At 40.4% G+C, this 20903-nt stretch overlaps 1 protein-coding gene across 1 annotated transcript in view; it reads right to left on the minus strand.

Annotated features, from left to right (window-relative positions):
- The window catches only part of CFAP54 (cilia and flagella associated protein 54), a 278386-nt gene that overhangs the window by 217438 nt on the left and 40045 nt on the right, over window positions 1-20903 (minus strand). The window contains exons 13-14 of the mRNA XM_036891466.2: window positions 14595-14729; window positions 13753-13903 (exon numbers count right to left, since the gene is read on the minus strand). Coding sequence (XP_036747361.2) covers window positions 13753-13903; window positions 14595-14729 — 286 coding nt within the window. The remainder of the gene's footprint in view (window positions 1-13752; window positions 13904-14594; window positions 14730-20903) is intronic.

Raw genomic sequence — 20903 nt, forward strand, 5'->3', positions numbered from 1 at the left:
ACAAACAATAAAATTGAATAAGAAATCAACTTTTTGAAAAAGTAATCACTTTTCCCATAACAGGTAGCCTGGAAAAATTATCCTGGTTATAGACAACTAGAAAAGCTGGAAAATACACTTTTTTTCAGCTACTAGCTAAGAAGGTAATGAAAATATCTATACAGAGTCAGGATCATGGGAAGGAAGTGTTACCTTAATCTTAGAAAGAGAACCCAGGGTGTATAGAATGACAGTAAAGCTACTTTTCCTACTGAGGGCCTTCATCCATTCTAAAGTAGGAAGCTGAGAAGCTGAATGGTGCTTTTTGTAGCCCTGGGGGGCTAACAAAACAGAAATTGGTATCCAGGGACCACCAAGGTGAGAAGCTAGAAGGGATGGCATCCTAGAGTTAGGATAAACTGAAAATAGGTCTAAGAGAGAGTATCTCAGCTTCAAATGATCTTAATGTCTCAAAATGGATTCATGGAATCCTGGAGTGGTAATGCATCCATGTATCTAGTAAAAGCAAGCATAAATCTTCTATAGAAAATTATTAACACCACATAAAGCTTCAAATTATTTCTACATCATGCTACAAAATATTAGCAAACATAATGTCTACCACACAATAAAAAATAACCACAATAACCAAAGCTGATGAAACAAATGCTTCATTTAAGAATTCAATGCACAAAGAAATTCCTTCTGCACTGCAAAGGAAGCCATCAACAAAACAAAAAGGCAACCTACTGAATGGGAGAACATATTCACAAATGATATATCCAATAAGATGTTGACACCTAAAATATATAAAGAACTCATACAACACAACACCCAAAAAAAAATTAATCCAATTTTTAAAAATGGGCAGAGCACCTGAACAGACTTTCTAAAGACAGACAGATGACCAATAGACATAGGAAAAGATGCTCCATATCACTGATCATCAGGGAAATGCAAATCAAAACCACAATGAGACATCACCTCATACCAGTCAGAATGGCTAATATCAAAAAGACAAGAAATAACAAGTGTTGGTGAGTATATGGAAAAAAGGGAACCCTCATGCACTGTTGGTGGGAATGTAAATTGGTTCAGACATTATGGAAAGCAGGATGGCAGTTCCTCAAAAAATTAAAAAGAAACACCATATGATCCAGTTATTCCACTTCTGAACTTTTACCAGAAGAAACAAAACACCACCTCAAAAAGATACATGTACCCCTATGTCATTGCAGCATTATTTACAATAGCTAAGATATGGAAAAATCTAATTGTCCATCAGTAGCTGAAGGGATAAGAAGGTGTGGTATATATACACAATGGACTATTACTCAGCCATAAAAAAGAATGAACCACTGCCATTTGCCACAAGATGGATGGACCTACAGGGTATTATGCTAAATGAAATAGGTCAGACAGAGAATGAAAACTACCATATGATTTCACTTATATGAGGAATATAAAATATAAAACAAATAAACAAACAAAAATCTAGAAACACACTAAAAAATACAGAAAGCAAAGTGGTGCTTCCAGAGGGGAGAAAATGGAGGGAGAGGTGAAATAGGTAGTGAAGGATATTAAGAAGCACAAACTTCCAGTTATAAACTAAGTAAGTTAGTATGAAAGGTACAGTATGGAAAATATAATTAACAATATTATATGTTACACTGCCTGGTGACAGATGATAATTACACTTATCATGGTATAAGTATTTTGTAATGTATATACATGTCAAATCACTATGTTTTACACCTGAAACTATTATATTATTATGTCAGCTATACTTCAATTTTAAAAAAAGAATTCAATATTATAAAAGCAGAAGGAAAGATAGAAATTAGAAGCCCCTCTGGCTTCTCCCTCCACTTCTCCAGTAGATTTCAACCAACAACAGATAACACTTGTATAAATACCCCAACCTCCCAGCTCTCTGAGGCCTGCCCTATATGTGGAAATGGGAATAAGCTCTACACCCACAACAGTAGCCTTCTCATGAATTTACTATACCTTGTTTTGGCTTCCTCTCCCCTGTCTCACTTCTCCACCCCACAACTCTGCTTCCCTGGATAATATCCCAAATAAACCAATTCTTCATAGTGAAAGCTTTAAAATGGAAAAAGCATTTTAAGACAGGACATTTCAATAAATACAACTCCAGGAAAAAAAGGGATTAAAGATGGCAGCATGAGAGGTGAGACAGAGGCTTCCTCCTAAAACTGCATATAATACGAAAATATAATTAAAATGACTAATCCTGAAGAAACAACAGGAAAGACAGCTGCACCAAACTGCATACACCTGGAGAAAAGAATAAATGTCACAGAACAGGGTAAAGTACCAAAGCTGTGGCCCAGTGGGAACCAAGCCCTTCCCCCACCCCAGCTCACTGGCAGGAGGAAGAGAAATGGAGTGGGGAGGGAGTGGAGGCCTGTGACTGCTGAATACCTAAGTCCCAGAGATCTGCTCTGGGAGCACAAACCTACATTTCATGGTGTTTTCATGGTACTCTTGTGATTAGGGGGTTGTAAAGCTAAGACAGGCAGAATGCCTGTAGAAACTGAGATTCCAGCCACGCATGGAAAGCAGGGATCCATATCCGGCTGCTCTGGAACAAAAGAAAGGCAGGCAGTCTAAGAGACTTCCTAACAGCAAGAGAGCTGCTAAAGGGGCAAGGATTGCACAGATCTTACTGCTCAGGAGAAAGGAAAGGTAAACAAAATTGTCCAGGTGCACTCTGCCCAACAGGTTGGGAACTTTCACAATCTTCAGGTGCTCCAGCTCCCTGGGTGGCTACACAGCTTTAAGGACCCCCCTCCATGATATGCAGCCTATTGTGCCTTATTCCCAGCAAGCCCCTTTATCCTGGCTCACAAACTGGCAAACTCTACCCTAGCATTAGTCCAGCCAGAGGGAAGCCTTGTCTATAGCAACTACAAATGCAAAGCATAGAGGCTTACACCTGTGTGCTCAGCCCACTGGTTCTGGCAGTGGAGGTAGGCATAGCAGCCGGGAAGCAGGAAACAGCTCTTTCCTCCCCCCAGGCACCAATACCACACCCCTGCAACCCCCTGACATTGCTTTAGGGGCTGAGCAGCTCCAGAGAGTAGATCTTCTGGGCACTAGAGGGTGCCATATACAAATATAAATGCCAAAGGAACATGGTTCAAAGCAAAATTATGAATACAATACCTGAGAAAGATTCAAATGAAATCTACCTCATAAATCTTCCTGAAAGGGATTTCAAAATAAAAATCATTAACATGCTCGTGAAGGTACAGAAAAACATTCAAGAACTCAAGAATGAATTCAGTTGGAGATCCAATCATTGAAGCGCACAATGGAGGGTATTAAAACCAGATTAGATATGGTGGAGGAGATTATAAATGAAATAGAAATTAGAGAAGAAGAATACAAAGAAGCTGAGGCACAGAGAGAAAAAAGGATCTCTAAGAATGAAAGAATATTGAGAGAATTGTGTGACCAATCCAAATGCAACAGTATTCATATTATAGGGGTACCAGAAGAAAAAAAGAGAGAAAAGGGGATAGAAAATGTCCTTGAGGAGGTAATTGCTGAAAACTTCCCCAACCTGGGGAAGGAGATAGTCTCTCAGGCCATGGAGATGCACAGATCTCCCAACACAAGGGACCCAAGGAAGACAATACCAAGACATATAGTAATTAAAATGGCAAACATCAAGGAGAAAGACAGACTATTAAAAGCAGCCAGAGAGAGAAATAAGATCACAAAAAAGGAATGTCCATCAGACTTCTCAGCAGAAACCTTACAGGCCAGAAGGGAGTGGCATGATATATTTAATGCAATGAAGCAGAAGGGCCTCGAACCAAGAACACTTTCTCTGGCAAGATTATCATTTAAATTTGAAGGAGGGAATTAAACAATTTCCAGATAAGCAAAAGCTGAGAGAATTTATCTCCCACAAACTGTCTCTACCGTGTATTTTGGAGGGACTGCTATAGATGGAAGTGTTCCTAAGGTAAAACAACTGTCGTCAGAGGTAATAAAACCACAGTAAAGAAAGTAGAACAGTTAATTACTAAGCAGATGCAAAACTAAATCAACTGAGAGGAGATTAAAGATGGCAGCATGAGAGGAGAGACAGAGGCTTCCTCCTAAATCTGGATACAATTAGAAAATATAGTTGGCGCAACTAATCCTGAGAGAGCAACAGGAAAGAGGACGGCGTCAGACTGCACACACCTGGAGAAAAGAGCAGACCTCAGCGAACGGCATAACGTACCAGAGCTGTGGCTCCGCAGGACCCGAGCCCTTCCCCCACCCCAGCTCACCGGCGGGAGGAAGAGAAACGGAGCAGGGAGGGAGTGAAAGGCCTGGGACTGCTGAATACCTAGCTCCAGAGATCTGCGCTGGGAGTACAAACCTACATTTCATGGTGCTTTCATGAGACTCGCATGACTACCGGGTTGGAAAGTTAATACAGGCAGAGTTCCTGGGGAGACTGGGATTCTGGATGCTTGTGGAAAGCAGGGATCCATATCCGACTGCTCTGGGACAAAAACTTATACCTGTGTGACCGGCCCACTGGCTCAGGCACAGCAGCCAGGAGGCTGGGAACAGCTCTTTCCTACCCCCAGGCACCAGTACCGCTCCCCTGCAACCCCCCACATTGCTTCAGGGGCTGGGCAGCTCCAGAATAGAGCTTCTGGACACTAGAAGGTGCCATATACAAACATGAAACACCAAAGGAACCTTGTCCAGAGTAAGGGAAAGGGACTGGGCAGGAGGGGTGGGAAGGGAGAGATAAGGGCAGGGAAAAAGAAAGGGGGCATTATGATTAGCATGTGTAATGTGGGGGGGCATAGGGAGGAATGTGCAACACAGAGAAGACAGGTAGTGAGTCTACAGCATCTTACTATGCTGATGGACAGTGACTATAATGGGGTTTGTCGGGGGGGGGTACTTGGTGAAGGGGAGAGTTTAGTAACCATAATGTTCTTCATGTAATTGTAGATTAATGATAATAAATAAATAAATAAATAGAACTAAATCAACTATCCCCAAAGTCAATCAAGGGATAGACAAGGAGTACAGAATATGACACCTAATATATAAAGGAGGAGAAAGAAAAAGGAGGAGAAAAAAATAACCTTTAGATTGTGTTTGTAATAACATATTAAGTGAGTTAAGTTAGACTTTTACATGGTAAAGAAGTTAACCTTGAACCTTTAGTAACCACAAATCTAAAGCCTGCAATGGCAATAAGTGCATATCTATCAATAATCACCCTAAATGTAAATGGTCTGAATGCACAAATCAAAAGACATAGACTCAATGAGTGGATAAAAAATCAAGACCCATCTATATGCTGCCTACAAGAGACTCACTTTAAACCCAAAGACATACACAGACTAAAAGTCAAGGGATGGAAAAAATTTCATGCAACTAATAGTGAGAAAAAAAGCAGGAGCTGCAGTACTTGAATCAGACAAAATAGACTTCAAAACAAAGAAAGACACAAAAGACAAAGAAGGACACTACATAATGTAAAAGGGATCACTCCAACAAGAAGATATAACCATTATAAATATATATGCATCCAACACAGGAGCACCTACATATGTGAAACAGATACTAACAGAACTAGAAGGGGAAATAAAATGCAATGCATTCATTCTAGGAGACTTCAACACTTCACTCACTCCCAAGAACAGATCAACCAGACAGAAAATAAGTAAGGAGACAGAGGCACTGAACAACACATTAGAACAGATGGACCTAACAGACATCTACAGAAATCTACACCTAAAACAAGCAGAATACACATTCTTCTCAAGTGCACATGTAACATTTTCAAGAATAGATCATATACTAGACCACAAAAAGAGCCTGGGTAAATTCAGAAAGATTGAAATTGTACCAACCAGTTTCTCAGACCACAAAGGTATGGAACTAGAAATAAATTATGCAAAGAAAATGAAAAAGCCCACAAACACATGGAGGCTTAACAACATGCTCCTAAATAACCAACAGATCAATGACCAAATAAAAACAGAGATCAAACAGTGTATGGAGACAAATGACAACAATAATTCAACACTGCAAAATCTGTGGGACACAGCAAAGGCCCTGCTAAGAGGAAAATACATTGCTATACAGGCTTACCTCAGGAAAGAAGAACAATCTCATATGAACACTCTAAACTCACAATTAACGAAACTAGAAAAAGAAGAACAAATGAGGCCCAAAGTCAGTAGAACGAGGGACATAATAAAGATTACCGCAGAAATAAATAATATCAAGAAGAATAACACAATAGAAAGAATCAATGAAAGCAAGAGCTACTTCTTTGAAAAAATTAACAAAATAGATAAACCCCTAGCCAGACTTATCAAGAAATAAGGAGACTCTACACACATAAACAGAATCAGAAATGAGAAAGGAAAAATCACTATGGACACCACAGAAATACAAAGAATTATTAGAGAATACTATGAAAAAATATATGCCAACAAACTGGATAACCTAGATGAAATGAACAACTTTCTAGAAAAATACAACCGTCCAAGGTTGACCCAGAAAGAAACAGAAAATCTGAACAGACCAATTACCAGCAACAAAATTGAATTGGTAATCAAAAAACTACCTAAGAACAAAACTCCTGGACCAGATGGATTCACCATTGAATTTAATCAAACATTTAGTGAAGACCTAATACCCATCCTCTATAAGGTTTTCAAAGAGTAGAAGAAGAGGGAATACTTCAAAACTCATTCTATGAGGCCAGCATCACTCTAATACCAAAGCCAGGCAAAGACATCACAAAAAAAGAAAATTACAGACCAATATCCCTGATGAACATAGATGCTAAAATTCTCAACAAAATATTAGCAAACCAAATTCAAAAATACATCAAAAAGATCATCCATCATGATCAAGTAGGATTCATCCCAGGGATGCAAGGATAGTACAACATGCAAAAATCCATCAACATCATCCACCACATAAAAAAAAAAGGACAAAAACCACGTGATTATTTCCATATATACTGAAAAAGCATTCAACAAAATTCAACATCCATTCATGATAAAAACTCTCAACAAAATGGGTATAGAGGGCAAGTATCTCTACACAATAAAGTCTATATATGACAAACCCACAGCCAACATTATACTTGAAAGCAAGAAGCTGAAAGCTTTTCCTTTAAGATCAGGAACAAGACAAGGATGCTCACTCTCCCCACTTCTATTCAACATAGTACTGGAAGTCCTAGCCATGGCAATCAGACAACACAAAGAAATAAAAGGCATCCAGTTTGGTAAGAAAGAAGTCAAACTGTCACTGTTTGCAGATAACATGATATTGTAAATAAAAACCCTAAAGAATCCACTCTGAAACTACTAGATCTAACATGTGAATTCAGCAAAGTTGAAGGATACAAAATTAATAAACAGAAATCTGTTGCATTCCTATATACTAATGATGAACTAGCAGATGGAGAAATCAGGAAAACAATTCCATTCACAACTGCATCAAAAAGAATAAAATACCAAGGAATAAACCTAACCAAGGAAGTGAAAGACCTATACTGTAAAAACTGCAAGACACTCCTAAGAGAAATTAAAGAGGACACTAATAAATGGAAATTCATCCCATGCTCTTGTGTAGGAAGAATTAATATTGTTAAAATGGCCATCCTGCCTAAAGCAATCTACAGATTCAATGTAATCTCTATCAAAATACCAACAGCATTCTTCAATGAACTAGAGCAAATCGTTCTAAAATTCATATGGAACCATAAAAGACCCTGAATAGCCAAAGCAATCCTGAGAAGGAAAAATAAAGCAGGGGGAATTACACTCACTGACTTCAAGCTCTACTACAAAGCCACAGTAATCAAGAAGATTTCGTACTGGCACAAGAACAGAACCATAGACCAATGGAACAGACTAGAGGGCCCTGATATAAACCCAACCATATATGGTCAATTAATATATGATAAAGGAGCCATGGACACACAATGGGGAAATGACAGCCTCTTCAACAACTGGTGTTGGCAAAACTGGACAGCTACATGCAAGAGAATGAAACTAGATTATTGTTTAACCTCATACACAAACATAAACTCAAAATGGATCAAAGACCTGAATGTAAGTCATGCAACCATAAAACTCTTAGAAGACAACATAGACAAAAATCTCCTGAATATAAGCATGAGCAACTTCTTTCTGAACCCATTTCCTTGAGCAAGGGAAACAAAAGCAAAATTGAACACATGGGACTACATCAAACAAAAAGTTTCTGTATGGCAAAGGACACCATCAACACCATCAACAGAACAAAAAGGCATCCTACAGTATGGGAGAATATATTTGCAAATGAAATACCCAACAAGAGGTTAACATCCAAAATATATAAAGAACTCACACACCTCAACACCCAAAATGCAAATAACCTGATTAAAAAATGGGCAGAGGATATGAAGAGACAGTTCTCCAAAGAAATTCAGATGGCAAACAGACACATGAAAAGATGCTCCACATCACTAATCATCAGGGAAATGCAAATTAAAACCACAATGAGGTATCACCTCACACCAGTAAGGATGGCCAGCATCAAAAAGACTAAAAACAACAAATGCTGGTGAGGATGAGGAGAAAGGGGAACCCTCCTACACTGCTGGTGGGAATGTAAGCTAGTTCAACCATTGTGGAAAGCAATATACCATTTGACCCAGGAATCCCACTCCTTGGAAATTACCCAAAGAATACAACTTCTCAGACTCAAAAAGACATATGCACCCCTATGTTTATCGCAGCACTATTTACACAAGATATGGAAGCAACCTAAGTGTCCATCAGCAGATGAATGGATAAAGAAGAGGTGGTACATATACACAATGGAATACTATTCAGCCATAAGAAAGAAACAAATTCTACCATTTGCAACAACATGGATGGAGCTGGAGGATACTATGTTCAGTGAAATAAGACAAGCAGAGAAAGACAAGTGCCAAATGATTTCCCTCATTTGTGGAGTATACCAATGAAGCAAAACTGAAGGAACAAAATAGCAGCAGACGAGGAAAACAGTGTAGCAGAGAGAAGGCAAACAGTGAATCTTTGGCATCTTACTACACTGATGGACGGTGCCTGCATTGGGGTATGGGTGGGGACTTGATAATATGGATAAATGTAGTAACCACATTGTTTTTTCATGTGCAACCTTCTTAAGAGTGTACATCAATAATACCTTAATAAAAAAAGAAAAAAGAAAGAAACCCTATAGAAAAAGAAAACAGGCATAGTTGAAAAAGAACTAATTACATCTATACCAATACTACTATGGTAATGAAAATAAACTCATTGAAATTAATAGTTTAGTGAATAAATTAGGCAGCTGAAGAGAGAAACAGTGAACTGAAAAATAAAGTTCTGTCATTGTTCAAAACACTGGAAAAGGTGCCTCCCAGACCTGAAATAAAGGCCCTTTTGGCCTCATCCAGGAGCAAGTCCAACCCTCACAGGATGACTGGCACATGCCAACTCTGACTTCAGGCAGCAAAGGCGACCATGTCCTGTGCAGGGAGGCAGAGGGAGTGAACCCCATAGACTCCTCCTCGGAGGGGTGCTGGTTAGTAGTACCCCTGAGTGGAAGCCCCCAGTGGACAGGAGGTCACAGTTAAGGTCAGGTGATCTCTGGTGATTTCCATGGTGCCCATGATATTGGTGTCATTGTAGGGCACCGACACATGGAGTACCAAGCAGAGCAAGAATGTAGACCACATGTTCAGGTCTTCCCCAATCCCTGTACTTCAGACACTTGAATTGAACTTCACACACTGCCCCCTGAGTGATGGGTGTGAATGTGAACTTACTTCCTGGTCCACCCCCACTCTGTCCAGGGGAGGTTCCAGCAGCGACCCCAGTCACAGACTCAAGGTCACCAGCCCCATGGTTGGCCTGAGCCCTCATCCACAGACAGGCAACACAGTCAGGCCTGTCTCTGTGTGACCACCACCCCTTCCTGAAAGACCCCTGAGAAGCATATGGGCACACAAATCTTAGTCTGGGTACATGTGCCATTGAAACCCAGACCACCACTGGACTGAGCAGCAGACAGCATGGCTGTGGTGTGCCCTGACTTGTGTTCCCAGGATTCCATAAACAGTGGCTGTGAACATGTTCACGTGACACCCACAGTGACCAACACAAGGAGAGAGGAAGCCTTGGACAAGGGAGATGCCAGGACCCTGGTGGACAGCAGTGGAAATCCCTGAAGCAGAAAAAAATGGAAAATCAAGAGATAGGACCTCAGCTGGAACGTGGCCCAGCACCTCTTCCCTGGTTGGCCCTCATACACAGAGAGGTTGGCTGCAGGGCCAGGTAGGGAAAGCAATGCTGGCCTCCCCTCCCCCACCTAAATGACCTGCCCTATTATTAGGGCCCCTGTTGCCCTTAGCGATGGAACTCTGCAGGGTTCTGAGCAGTCCTCTTTGACCACAGACACTGGCACTCGGAGGCAGAGCTGTGGAGTGCCCGTAGCCATGGAGGGCCTGCTGCCTGCCACCAGACTCATGTGCCAGCTGATCCTGAAGTGCCTGTGGGAGACTCTTTTGGCGATTGCTGAGAGCTGGGGATGCCTAACAGGACTCCTTGTAGTCCCCTTGGGGACCCTGGGATGTGTGCACATGCTTTTCATGGTAAGGAGAGCATGGAATTCACGACACACCGAGGCTCAGGGCTGAAGCTGTTATGCCCACCAAGAAGTACCTGGAAACCGTGGTGACACTACGGAATGAACGACTCCAACTGATGACACCAGCAGGCCACCTGCAAGGGAGGCCAGTCCTCCCACCCTACACAGCCTGAGCCTGGCAGTGGTGGCCACACACCTGAGGCTGTCCCTTCAGATCACTCCAGGCCTTCTGTCAAAGGGATCGGGGAGCCAGCCTCCTACACTTCCCAAGGCCACTGATGAGAAACCAGCCCTCAGGGCATCACAGAAGGATGGAGAACAACTTGGGAAGAAAATGCCGGATGATTGGAAAGGAAACACTGCTTTTCCAGAAAGGGCAGAAGTCCTTGCCCAGGACATCGCAAGATGCCGGCAGCAGCTGAAGGAAAAGGAGGAGAAGAAGGAAGGACTGTTGCAGTCAAACGCATGTGCAGAGCAGGACCTGAAAGAGGGAGTCAGCTGATGACTGTCAGTGGCTGAGCCCCTGCTCCATGCTGTCCTGCACTTGCACCCCCAAGACATCTCCTGGATGGCAGGAGCCTGGAAGTCAAGCAAAAGCAGGAAGTAGGAAACTGCAAACACCCCGTCCCCAGGTCAAAAGCGGCACTGAAGGCTGACATGCACGATGCTGACTCCCTGGTGTCCCCTCAAAGTCCTGAGAGAGTCAGATCATTGAGGGAACAAAAGCAAGTGAATGAAGAGCTGAGAAAACAAACAGACACCCTCCAGGCAGAGGAATCTTCTCTGAGGTGTAAAATCCTACAGCTGGAAAGTCAACTACTTCAGCTGAAGCTCCAAAATCTGCTTGAACTACACCAAGAATGTACCATGCAATTCGAGAGCCAAATCGCTAAGGAGGAAAAGAGGTGTGCAGAAATTGAGAAGAAGCTGATTAACTTGTGCAGAAACTGGAACTCCAAGTTTCAGATTCTCCAGCTGCACAACAAGATAGCTGAAGACATGGGCAAAGAACTGGAGAGAACCAGGTCCTTCTACCAAAGGGAGTTCCTCTTGCATGAGAAAAGGGCTCAGAAAAGCTGGAAGGCAGCGGTGCAGACTGAGACCTCAAGAAGCTAAGAAGAGAAGGCGACTGCATCAGACAAATGCTGGCCAATGCCCCGGCCCACCTGCAGCCTTTCCCAAGTGGCCCTTCTGCTCCTGTTGCTCCACCTGCAACCCACGGAGGCCACAAGCTGTCCCAGGATCTCCTGAATCCTCAGGCCCCCTCCAGGAAGGAGGAGGGTGTCACCGTGAGGGCCCAGGGAGAAGGAGTGACCAGCAGGTGTGATCAGCTCATGGCAGCCGGGTCCTGACCACCCACAGCCATGGCACAGCTCTGCAGGTGTTTCTGTCTTTAAGCTAATTTTGATTTCTCTCTTTTAGGTTTAGCTACTGTTATTTAACTGTTATGACAATTCCCTTATCCATGTAAGCATAGCATTATAATCTTAAGAGTATTTTTCAAATAAAGTTTCATTTAATATAATTCTTTGGGATACATTCTTTCACATCATAGGAATCTCTAAAATTAGAAGTACTGTATTTTGATTTACATAAAAGCTCCACTGTTCTTTAACTATCATTGACATGTGGCAATGGATACAGACATAGGAAATAACATAGAATTCCTTTCTACGTCAAGAGCATATTGCATGCCATTCTGAAATACGTGAGCATGTATTAGAAATTTGTAAGATAAGTAAATAATGTTTACCAGAATAAATTTTGATTGATCTTTAAGGAACAATTGGGGAAAAAAAGCACTAAACACCACCACCCCATTCACTTCTTGAGGGCTTGCAAAGGCATACAGGTGGCATGAGAAGGCACCGGGAGTCAGCCTCTGCCCCACCATAAAAAAAAAAATACAACTTCAGGCCATTGAGTATGTTAGCTAGCCAGAGACTTCAAACCAGTGATTCTCAAACTTTGAAGTGTGCCAACATCACCAAAGGTTGCCTAGCTGAGGTAGGATAGGGTGTGGGCTCTGTTTTTAACATGTTCCCAAGTGATTCTGATACCAATCAAAGTTTGAGAACCATGGCCCTAAAATTCCATCTGCAAAGCCCCACAGCTGCACGCAGCAGCTGGGAAGAGGCAGAGCCAGATGAGCAAATCTCTGCGGAAACAATTATTACAATAATCACTTTCTTACAAAGCCCATCAGATGTCATACATACTCTGTAGGTGGGGTGAAACAGGAAAGTAAACACCCACCAGGGACATCCCCACCTCATTCCCTATGTATGGGTGACTTAATCACACAGATAGTTCTGGGGTTCAACCACAGTTAGAAGAAAGAACAAGATCAGAGTGTAAGGTCATCCTTTGAAAGAAGGCACCTTCTCGCGGGAGAACAGAATGAGGGCAGAAAGGTGGTGGGACAGGGAGAGCAGGGCAGTGGGTGCAGAATATGGGCAAAAAGAGCAAAAGATAAGAAGAAAGGGAGAAAAGAAAAGAAATACAGCACATGAACAAAGAATAATAATTTTAAAAGGAGAGAATTAAAAAGGAGATGGAAGGTAGAAGGATATTTGTCCATTCAGCAAACACTGATTTGACCTCCTGCTCTGCACCAGGCAACATGGTGGGGCCCGAGAATATAAAGGCAACCAAAGCATGCCCTCTTCCTTCAAGAAACATACACTCTATTGGGAAATGGAAGATGAGGAAATATTTTAAAAGGGGGACAAAAGGGAGGAGAGAAAAGGAAAAAGGGAAAGGGGAGGGGAAAAAAGTCAGTTGTAGTGAAGAATGGAGAAGGGAAATGTGTGAGTGAGGAAGACAGAAAGCGTTTTATCTGCCATTGAACCACAGAGCATACAACCACTTTTTTTTTTTAACATCCCCCTGGTTAAACCTCTTTTGTATCTGATCATAAATCATCAAAGAAGAATAATATTGACATGTCTAGTTTCCATTAACAGAAGTTATCCTGTATTCCAATTTATACTTACATATTTGTGTGTGTGCGTGCGTGTGTGTGTGTGTGTGTGTGCGTGCGTGTGTGTGTGTATAAATAACTTCATACTTTTTCATTCAGTATGTTACCTAGAGATTTTTTTAATTTTCTTCTTGGGCTTCCTAAAAACTCCAGTATTTCACTTAATTGTAATGTGACCTCTGCCACCACCACAATGTCAATGTCTTCCATTTTAGAGCAGTGAATTACTTCATTTATCTGCCACAGAAGATAAATCCACTAAAAAGAGAAAAGTATACAGTAAAATCAATTTAAATTATATTACATTCTATAAAAACAAAGCAAAACACCAGGAAAAAAATAGCGGTATACTCATAGATACTGAGAAGGGACAAGTGGTTACCAAGGAGGAGGGGTTGGGTGGGTGAAGGGGATAAAAGGGCACAATAATTCACAATCACTATATAAGTTGGCCACGGGGACGGTAGTAGAGCACAGAGAATACAGTCAGTAGTTTTGTAACATCTTACTACATTGATAGATAGTGACCGCACTAGAGGGGGTGAGGATTTAATAATATGAGGAACTGTTGAACCACTGTGTTGTACATTTGAAACCAAGGTAAGATTGTATAACAACAATACTTTAATTTTTAAAAAGTATATTACATTCTAAAAAGAGTCACATTTTTAAAAACTCAGTACTTCCTTGAAATCACTATCTTCTAATCATATGGAAGTGTTATAAAGGTATCCCCTTGTGATTAGTGCACCTTAATTATAATTAATATAAATATCAATGACCCTAATAAGATATTTAATAATTGATCTGTTTACATAAATTCATAAAGATTCCCTTAAGCTCATAGGAGGGACTACTTATACAAATAGGGAAAATTTCAATTTGAAATATATATCAAGACTTTATTATCAGCAATAACAAACAAGTGAGAAGAAACAAAAAGGAATACCTTATTGGTACTGATATTCTGGGTGAATTTTACATAGTCATTTCTGGACATACTGATCTTCTGAATTCCTAATTTGCATTTCTGCCATAGGAACATTATCAAGTCCACAACAATTTCTTTATCAGGCTGAACACTCTGGAAACAAAAGTGGTAAGGTAAATTGATACAAATAATAAGAGCTACAGATATAGATATATAACATTTAATATCTGCCAGCAACATTCTAAGTGCTTTACACATACTGCAATGGGCTGAATGCTTGTGCCTACCCAAAATTCCTGTGTTGAAATCTTAACTGCTAATGTGATGGCATTTGAAGGTGGGGCCTTCAGGAGGTAATTAGGCATAAAGGCAAAGTCCTGATGAGTGAGGATAGTGCCCTTATGAAAGGGACTGCCAGTCTCCCATTCTCTTTCTGCCAAGTGAGGACACAAAGAGAAGACACCCAGCTATGGACCAGGAGGCAGAGCCTCACCAGACAGTCTGCTGGTGCTTGAACTTGGTTTCTCAGCCTCCTGAACTGTCAGTAATAAATGTTGTTTAAGCCATGCCATCCGTGTTATTCCTGTTATAGCAGCTGGAACAGACGAAAACATATACCAACTTATTTAGTCCTCCTAACAACCCAAGAAGTGAGTACTATTACCATCATCCTCACTGCACAGATGAGCAACCTGAAGCACAAGAAGAATGAGTGTTTTTTCCCTATGTGAAATGAACAGAAAGTAGCAGAGCTAGGATTCAAACCTGAGCAGTCTAGCTTGAGTCCTCATTCAATGAATGCTCTAGGCTCTTTCTGCCTCTCTAAAACAAAAAGTTCCAAACATTTTTAGGCAAGTTAGGTAAACCAATTTTATGCATCCAAATTTTAAATTTATATAACTCTTTCTTTTTAAAATTTCTTTATTAAAATAATAAGGAATGGGGAGAGGGAAGAACTAGTAAGGAGAGAAGGAATGGGGAGCTGGGAAAGGACAGAGACAGGAAGAAAAGAGATGAAGAAACCACCATACAGAATGTCAGATGGTTTATCGACAGATGGGCTAAAATGAGCACATCTCCTCTCAAATCAGTTAGTTGGCTCTCTGCAAGAAAATGAAATTACTCCTTATATCTGAACTAGAAAGAAAATGAGTATTACTGAAATATCTCAAACCTTGAGTTCCTTTGGGGCAGTTCTAAGACTTAATTGCATATGTAGTTCCTTAGTGCAGTGCTTGGGGACATAACAGAGATCAACAAATGTTTATTGAATTGAACTGAACTAAGACATACATGATTTTTTTAAAAGCAGGTACATGAAAATTATTTGCCCTACTCAGCCATGATAGGAAATTTTTTGTTTAACTCTCCTACTAGAATCATTACATCTGCTACCAAATACCTCTCCTTCAAAATTAAATAGTTATCACAGGCTATAACATAATCTAATAAGTCCAGAAGAAATAGAAAATACCGTAACAGTGAAACCTCTCAAGTCCTTTACTGTGTTTCACTTAACAGAATAAAAATTAATACAATGCTCTACAATTGTGGTTTTCAAAGATTTTTTTTAATAATAGTAAAGCCGATTTGGATTAAAGATGGCAGTGTGAGAGGTGAGACAGACACCTCCTTCCTAAACCACATATAATATGAAAATATAATTTAATACAACTAATCCTGAAAAAGCAACAGGAAAGAAGGCTGCACCAGACTGCATACACCTGGAGAAAAGAGCAGACCTCATGAAACAGGGTAACATACCAAAGCTGTGACCCGGAGGGGCCCAAGCCCTTCCCCCACCCCAGCATACCAGCGGGAGGAAGAGAAACAGAGTAGGGAGGGACTGGAGGCCTGGGACTGCTGAACACCTAGCCCTGGAGATCTGCTATGGGAGCATGAACGAACATTGCATGGTGCTCTGGTGATTTAGTGTGGTTGGAGGGCTGAGATGAGTGGAGTGCCTGGAGAGACAGAGATTCCACCTGCTTGTGGAGGATGGGGATTCATATCTGGCTGATCTGGGTGAGCAGTCTGAGAGACTTCCTAAAAGAGAGAGGGCTTCTAAAGGAGCAAGGATTGCACAGAGCTTATTGCTCAGGAAAAAGTGCAGGTAGACAAAATTATCCAGATGCACTCTGCCCAGCAGGTTGGGAACTTTCATGATCTTCAGGTGCTCCATCCCCCTGTCTGACTACACAGCTCCAAGGCCCCCCACCATGATACACAGCCTGCTGTGTCTTCTCCTCGGCTAGCCTGTACCTGGCTCAGGTTCAAAAACCAGCAGCCCCTACCCTGGCATTAGGGCAGCCAGAGGGAAGCCCCATGACAACAGCTACAAACACAAAGCATAGAGGCTTACACCTGTGTGCTTGGCCCACTGGTTCTGGCAGTGGAGACAGGCATAGCAGCCGGGAAGCAGGAAACAGCTCTTTCCTCGCCCCAAGCACCAACACCACTCCCCTGTGACCCGCAACACTGCTCCAGGGGCAGAGCAACTCCAGAGAGTAGAGCTTCTGGGCACTAGAGGGCACCACAAACAAATTATGAAATGTCAAAGGAACCTGGTTCAAAGCAAAATTATGAATACACCTGAAAAAGATTCAAATGAAATCAACCTCATGAATCTTCCTGAAAATGATTTCAAAATAAAAATCATTAACATGATTTATTCAAGAACTCAGGAATATTAATATTCAAGAACTCAGGAATGAATTTAGGACAGACATCCAATCATTGAAGAACACAATGGAGGGCATTAAAAGCAGAATAGATACGGTGGAGGTGATAAATGAAATAGTAATTAGGGAACAGGAATGCAAAGAAGCTGAGGCACAGAGAGAAAAAAGGTTCTCTAAAAATGAAACACTGAGAGAACAGTGTGACCAATCCAAATGGAACAATATTCGCATTATAGGGATACCAGAAGAAGAAGAGAGAGAAAAAGAGATAGAAAGTGTCTTTAAGGAAATAATTGCTGAAAACTTCCCCAATCTGGGGAAGGAAATAGCCTCTCAGGCCATGGAGATGCACAGATCTCCCAATACAAGGGACCTGAGGAAGACAACATCAAGACATATAATAATGAAAATGGCACAGATCAAGGATAAGGACAGACTATTAAAGCAGCCAGAGAGAGAAATAAGATCAAATACAAAGGAAAACCCATCAGGCTATCATCAGATTTCTCAGCAGAAATCTTACAGGCCAGAAGCGAGTGGCATGATATATTTAATGCAATAAAGCAGAAGGGCCTCAAACCAAGAATACTTTATCCAGCAAGATTATCATTTAAATTTGAAGTAGGGATTAAACAATTTCCAGATAAGCAAAAGCTGAGAGAATTTACCTCCCACAAACCATCTCTACAGTGTATTTTGGAGGGACTGCTATAGATGGAAGTGTTCCTAAGGTTAAATAGCTGTCATCAGAGGTAATAAAAAGGGATAGACAAAGAGTACAGAATATGATACCTAATATATAAAGGAAGGAGAAGAAAGAAATGGAGGGGAAAAAAAAGAACCTCTACATTGTGTTTGTAATAGCATAATAAGTGAGTTAAGTTAGACTGTTAGATAGTAATGAAGTTACCCTTGAATCTTTGGTAACCACGAATCTAAAGCCTGCAATGGCAATAAGTACATACCTATCAATAATCACCCTAAATGTAAATGGTATGAATGCACCAATCAAAAGACAGAGTCACTGAATGGATAAAAGAACAAGACCTATCTATATGCTGCCTACAAGAGACTCACTTTAGACCCAAAGACATACACAGACTAAAAGTCAAGGGATGGAAAAAGATATTTCATGCAACTAATAGTGAGAAAAAAGCAGTCATTGCAATACTTGTATCAGACAAAATAGACTTCAAAACAAAGAAAGTCACAAGAGACAAAGAAGGACATTACATAATGATAAAGGGGTCACTCCAACAAGAGGATATAACCATTATAAATATCTATGCACTGAACACAGGAACACCTACATATGTGAAACAAATACCAACAGAGTTAAAGGGGGAAATAGAATGTAATCCATTCATTCTAGGAGACTTCAACACTATACTCACTCCAAAGGACAGATCAACCAGACAGAAAATAAGTAAGAAGACAGAGGCATTGAACAACATATTAGAACAGAAGGACCTAATGGACATCTAAAGAACTCTCCACACAAAACAAGCAGGATACACATTCTTTTCAAGTGCACACAGAACATTTTCCAAAATACACCACATACTAGGCCACAAAAAGAGCCTCAGTAAATTCAAAAAGATTGAAATTCTACCAACCAACTTCTCAGATCAGAAGGGTATAAAACTAGAAATAAATTGTACAAAGAAAACAAAAAGGCTCACAAACACATAGTGGCTTAATAACATACTCCTAAATAATCAATGGATCAATGACCAAATTAAAACAGAGATCAAACAACATATGGAGACAAATGAAAACAACAGCACAATGCCCCAATGTCTGTGGGACACAGTGAAGGCAGTTCTAAGAGGGACATATATAGTAATCCAGGCCTATTTAAAGAAGGAAGAACAATCCCAAATGAATAGTCCAAATTCACAATTCCTGAAACTGGAAAAAGAAGAATAAATGAAGCCCAAAGTCAGCAAAAGGAGGGAGATAATAAAGACCAGAGAAGAAATAAACAAAATTGAGAAAAATAAAACAATAGAAAAAATTAATGAAACCAAGATCTGGTTCTTTGAGAAAATAAACAAAATAGATAAACTCCTAGCCAGACATATTAAGAGAAAAAGAGAATCTACCCACATAAACAGAATCAGAAATAAGAAAGGAAAAATCATGATGGACAACACAGAAATACAAAGAATTATTAGAGAATACTATGAAAATCTATATGCTAACAAACTGGATAACCTAGAAGAAATGGATAACTTTCTAGAAAAATACAACCTTCCAAGACTGACCCAGGAAGAAACAGAAAATCTAAGCAGACCAATAACCAGCAATGGAATTGAATCAATAATCAAAAAACTACTCAAGAATTAAACCCCTGGACGAGAAGGATTCACTGCTGAATTTTATCAGACATTTAGAGAAGACATAATACCCATTCTCCTTAAAATTTTCCAAAAAAATAGAAGACGATGGAATACTTTAAAACTCACTCTATGAAGCCAGCATCACTCTAATACCAAAACCAGGCAAAGACACCACCAAAAAAGAAAACTACAGACCAATATCCCTGATGAACATAGACGCAAAAATACTCAACAAAATATTAGCAAACCAAATTCAAAAATACATCGTGAGGATAATACACCATGATCGAGTGGGATTCATCCCAGGGATGCAACAATGGTACAACGTTCGAAAATCCATCAACATCATCTACCACATAAACAAAAAGAAGGATAAAAACTACATGATCATTTCCATAGCTGCTGAAAAAGCATTCAACAAAATTCAACATCCATTCATGATAAAAACTCTCAACAAAATGGATATAGAGGGCAAGTATCTCAACACAAGAAAGGCCATATATGACAAACCCACAGCCAACATCATACTTACCAGTGAGAAGCTGAAACCTTTTCCTATAAGATCAGGAAGAAGACAAGGATGCCCACTCTCCCCACTTCTATTCAACATAGTACTGGAAGTCTTAGCCACAGCAATCAGGTAACCCAAAGAAATAAAAGGCATCCAGATTGGTAAGAAAGAAGTCAAACTGTCACTGTTTGCAGATGACATGACATGGTACATAAAAACCCTAAAGAATCCACTCTGAAACCACTAGATCTAACACCTGAATTCAGCAAAGTTGCAGGATACAAAATTAATACACAGAAATCTGTTGCATTCCTATACACTAATGATGAACTAGCAGAAAGAGAAATTAGAAAAACAATTCCATGCACAACTGCATTAAAAAGAATAAAATACCTAGGAATAAACCTAACCAAGGAAGTGAAAGACCTATACCCTGAAAACTACAAGACACTCCTAAGAGAAATTAAAGAAGATACTAATAAATGGAAATTCATCCCATGCTCTTAAATAGTAAGAATTAATATTGCTAAAATGGCCATCCTGCCTAAAGCAATCTATAGATTCAATGCAATCCCTATCAAAATACCGACAGCATTCTTCAATGAACTGGGACAAAGAGTTCTAAAACTCATAATGAACCACAAAAGACCCTGAATAGCCAAAGCAATCCTGAGAAGGAAGAATGAAGCAGGGAGGATCTCGCTTCCCAACTTCAAGCTCTACTACAAAGCCACAGTAATCAAGAAAATTTGGCACTGGCACAAGAACAGACCCACAGACCAGTGGAACAGAA

This window comes from Manis pentadactyla, chromosome 10, assembly GCF_030020395.1.
Source record: "Manis pentadactyla isolate mManPen7 chromosome 10, mManPen7.hap1, whole genome shotgun sequence".
Classification (NCBI taxonomy): domain Eukaryota; kingdom Metazoa; phylum Chordata; class Mammalia; order Pholidota; family Manidae; genus Manis; species Manis pentadactyla.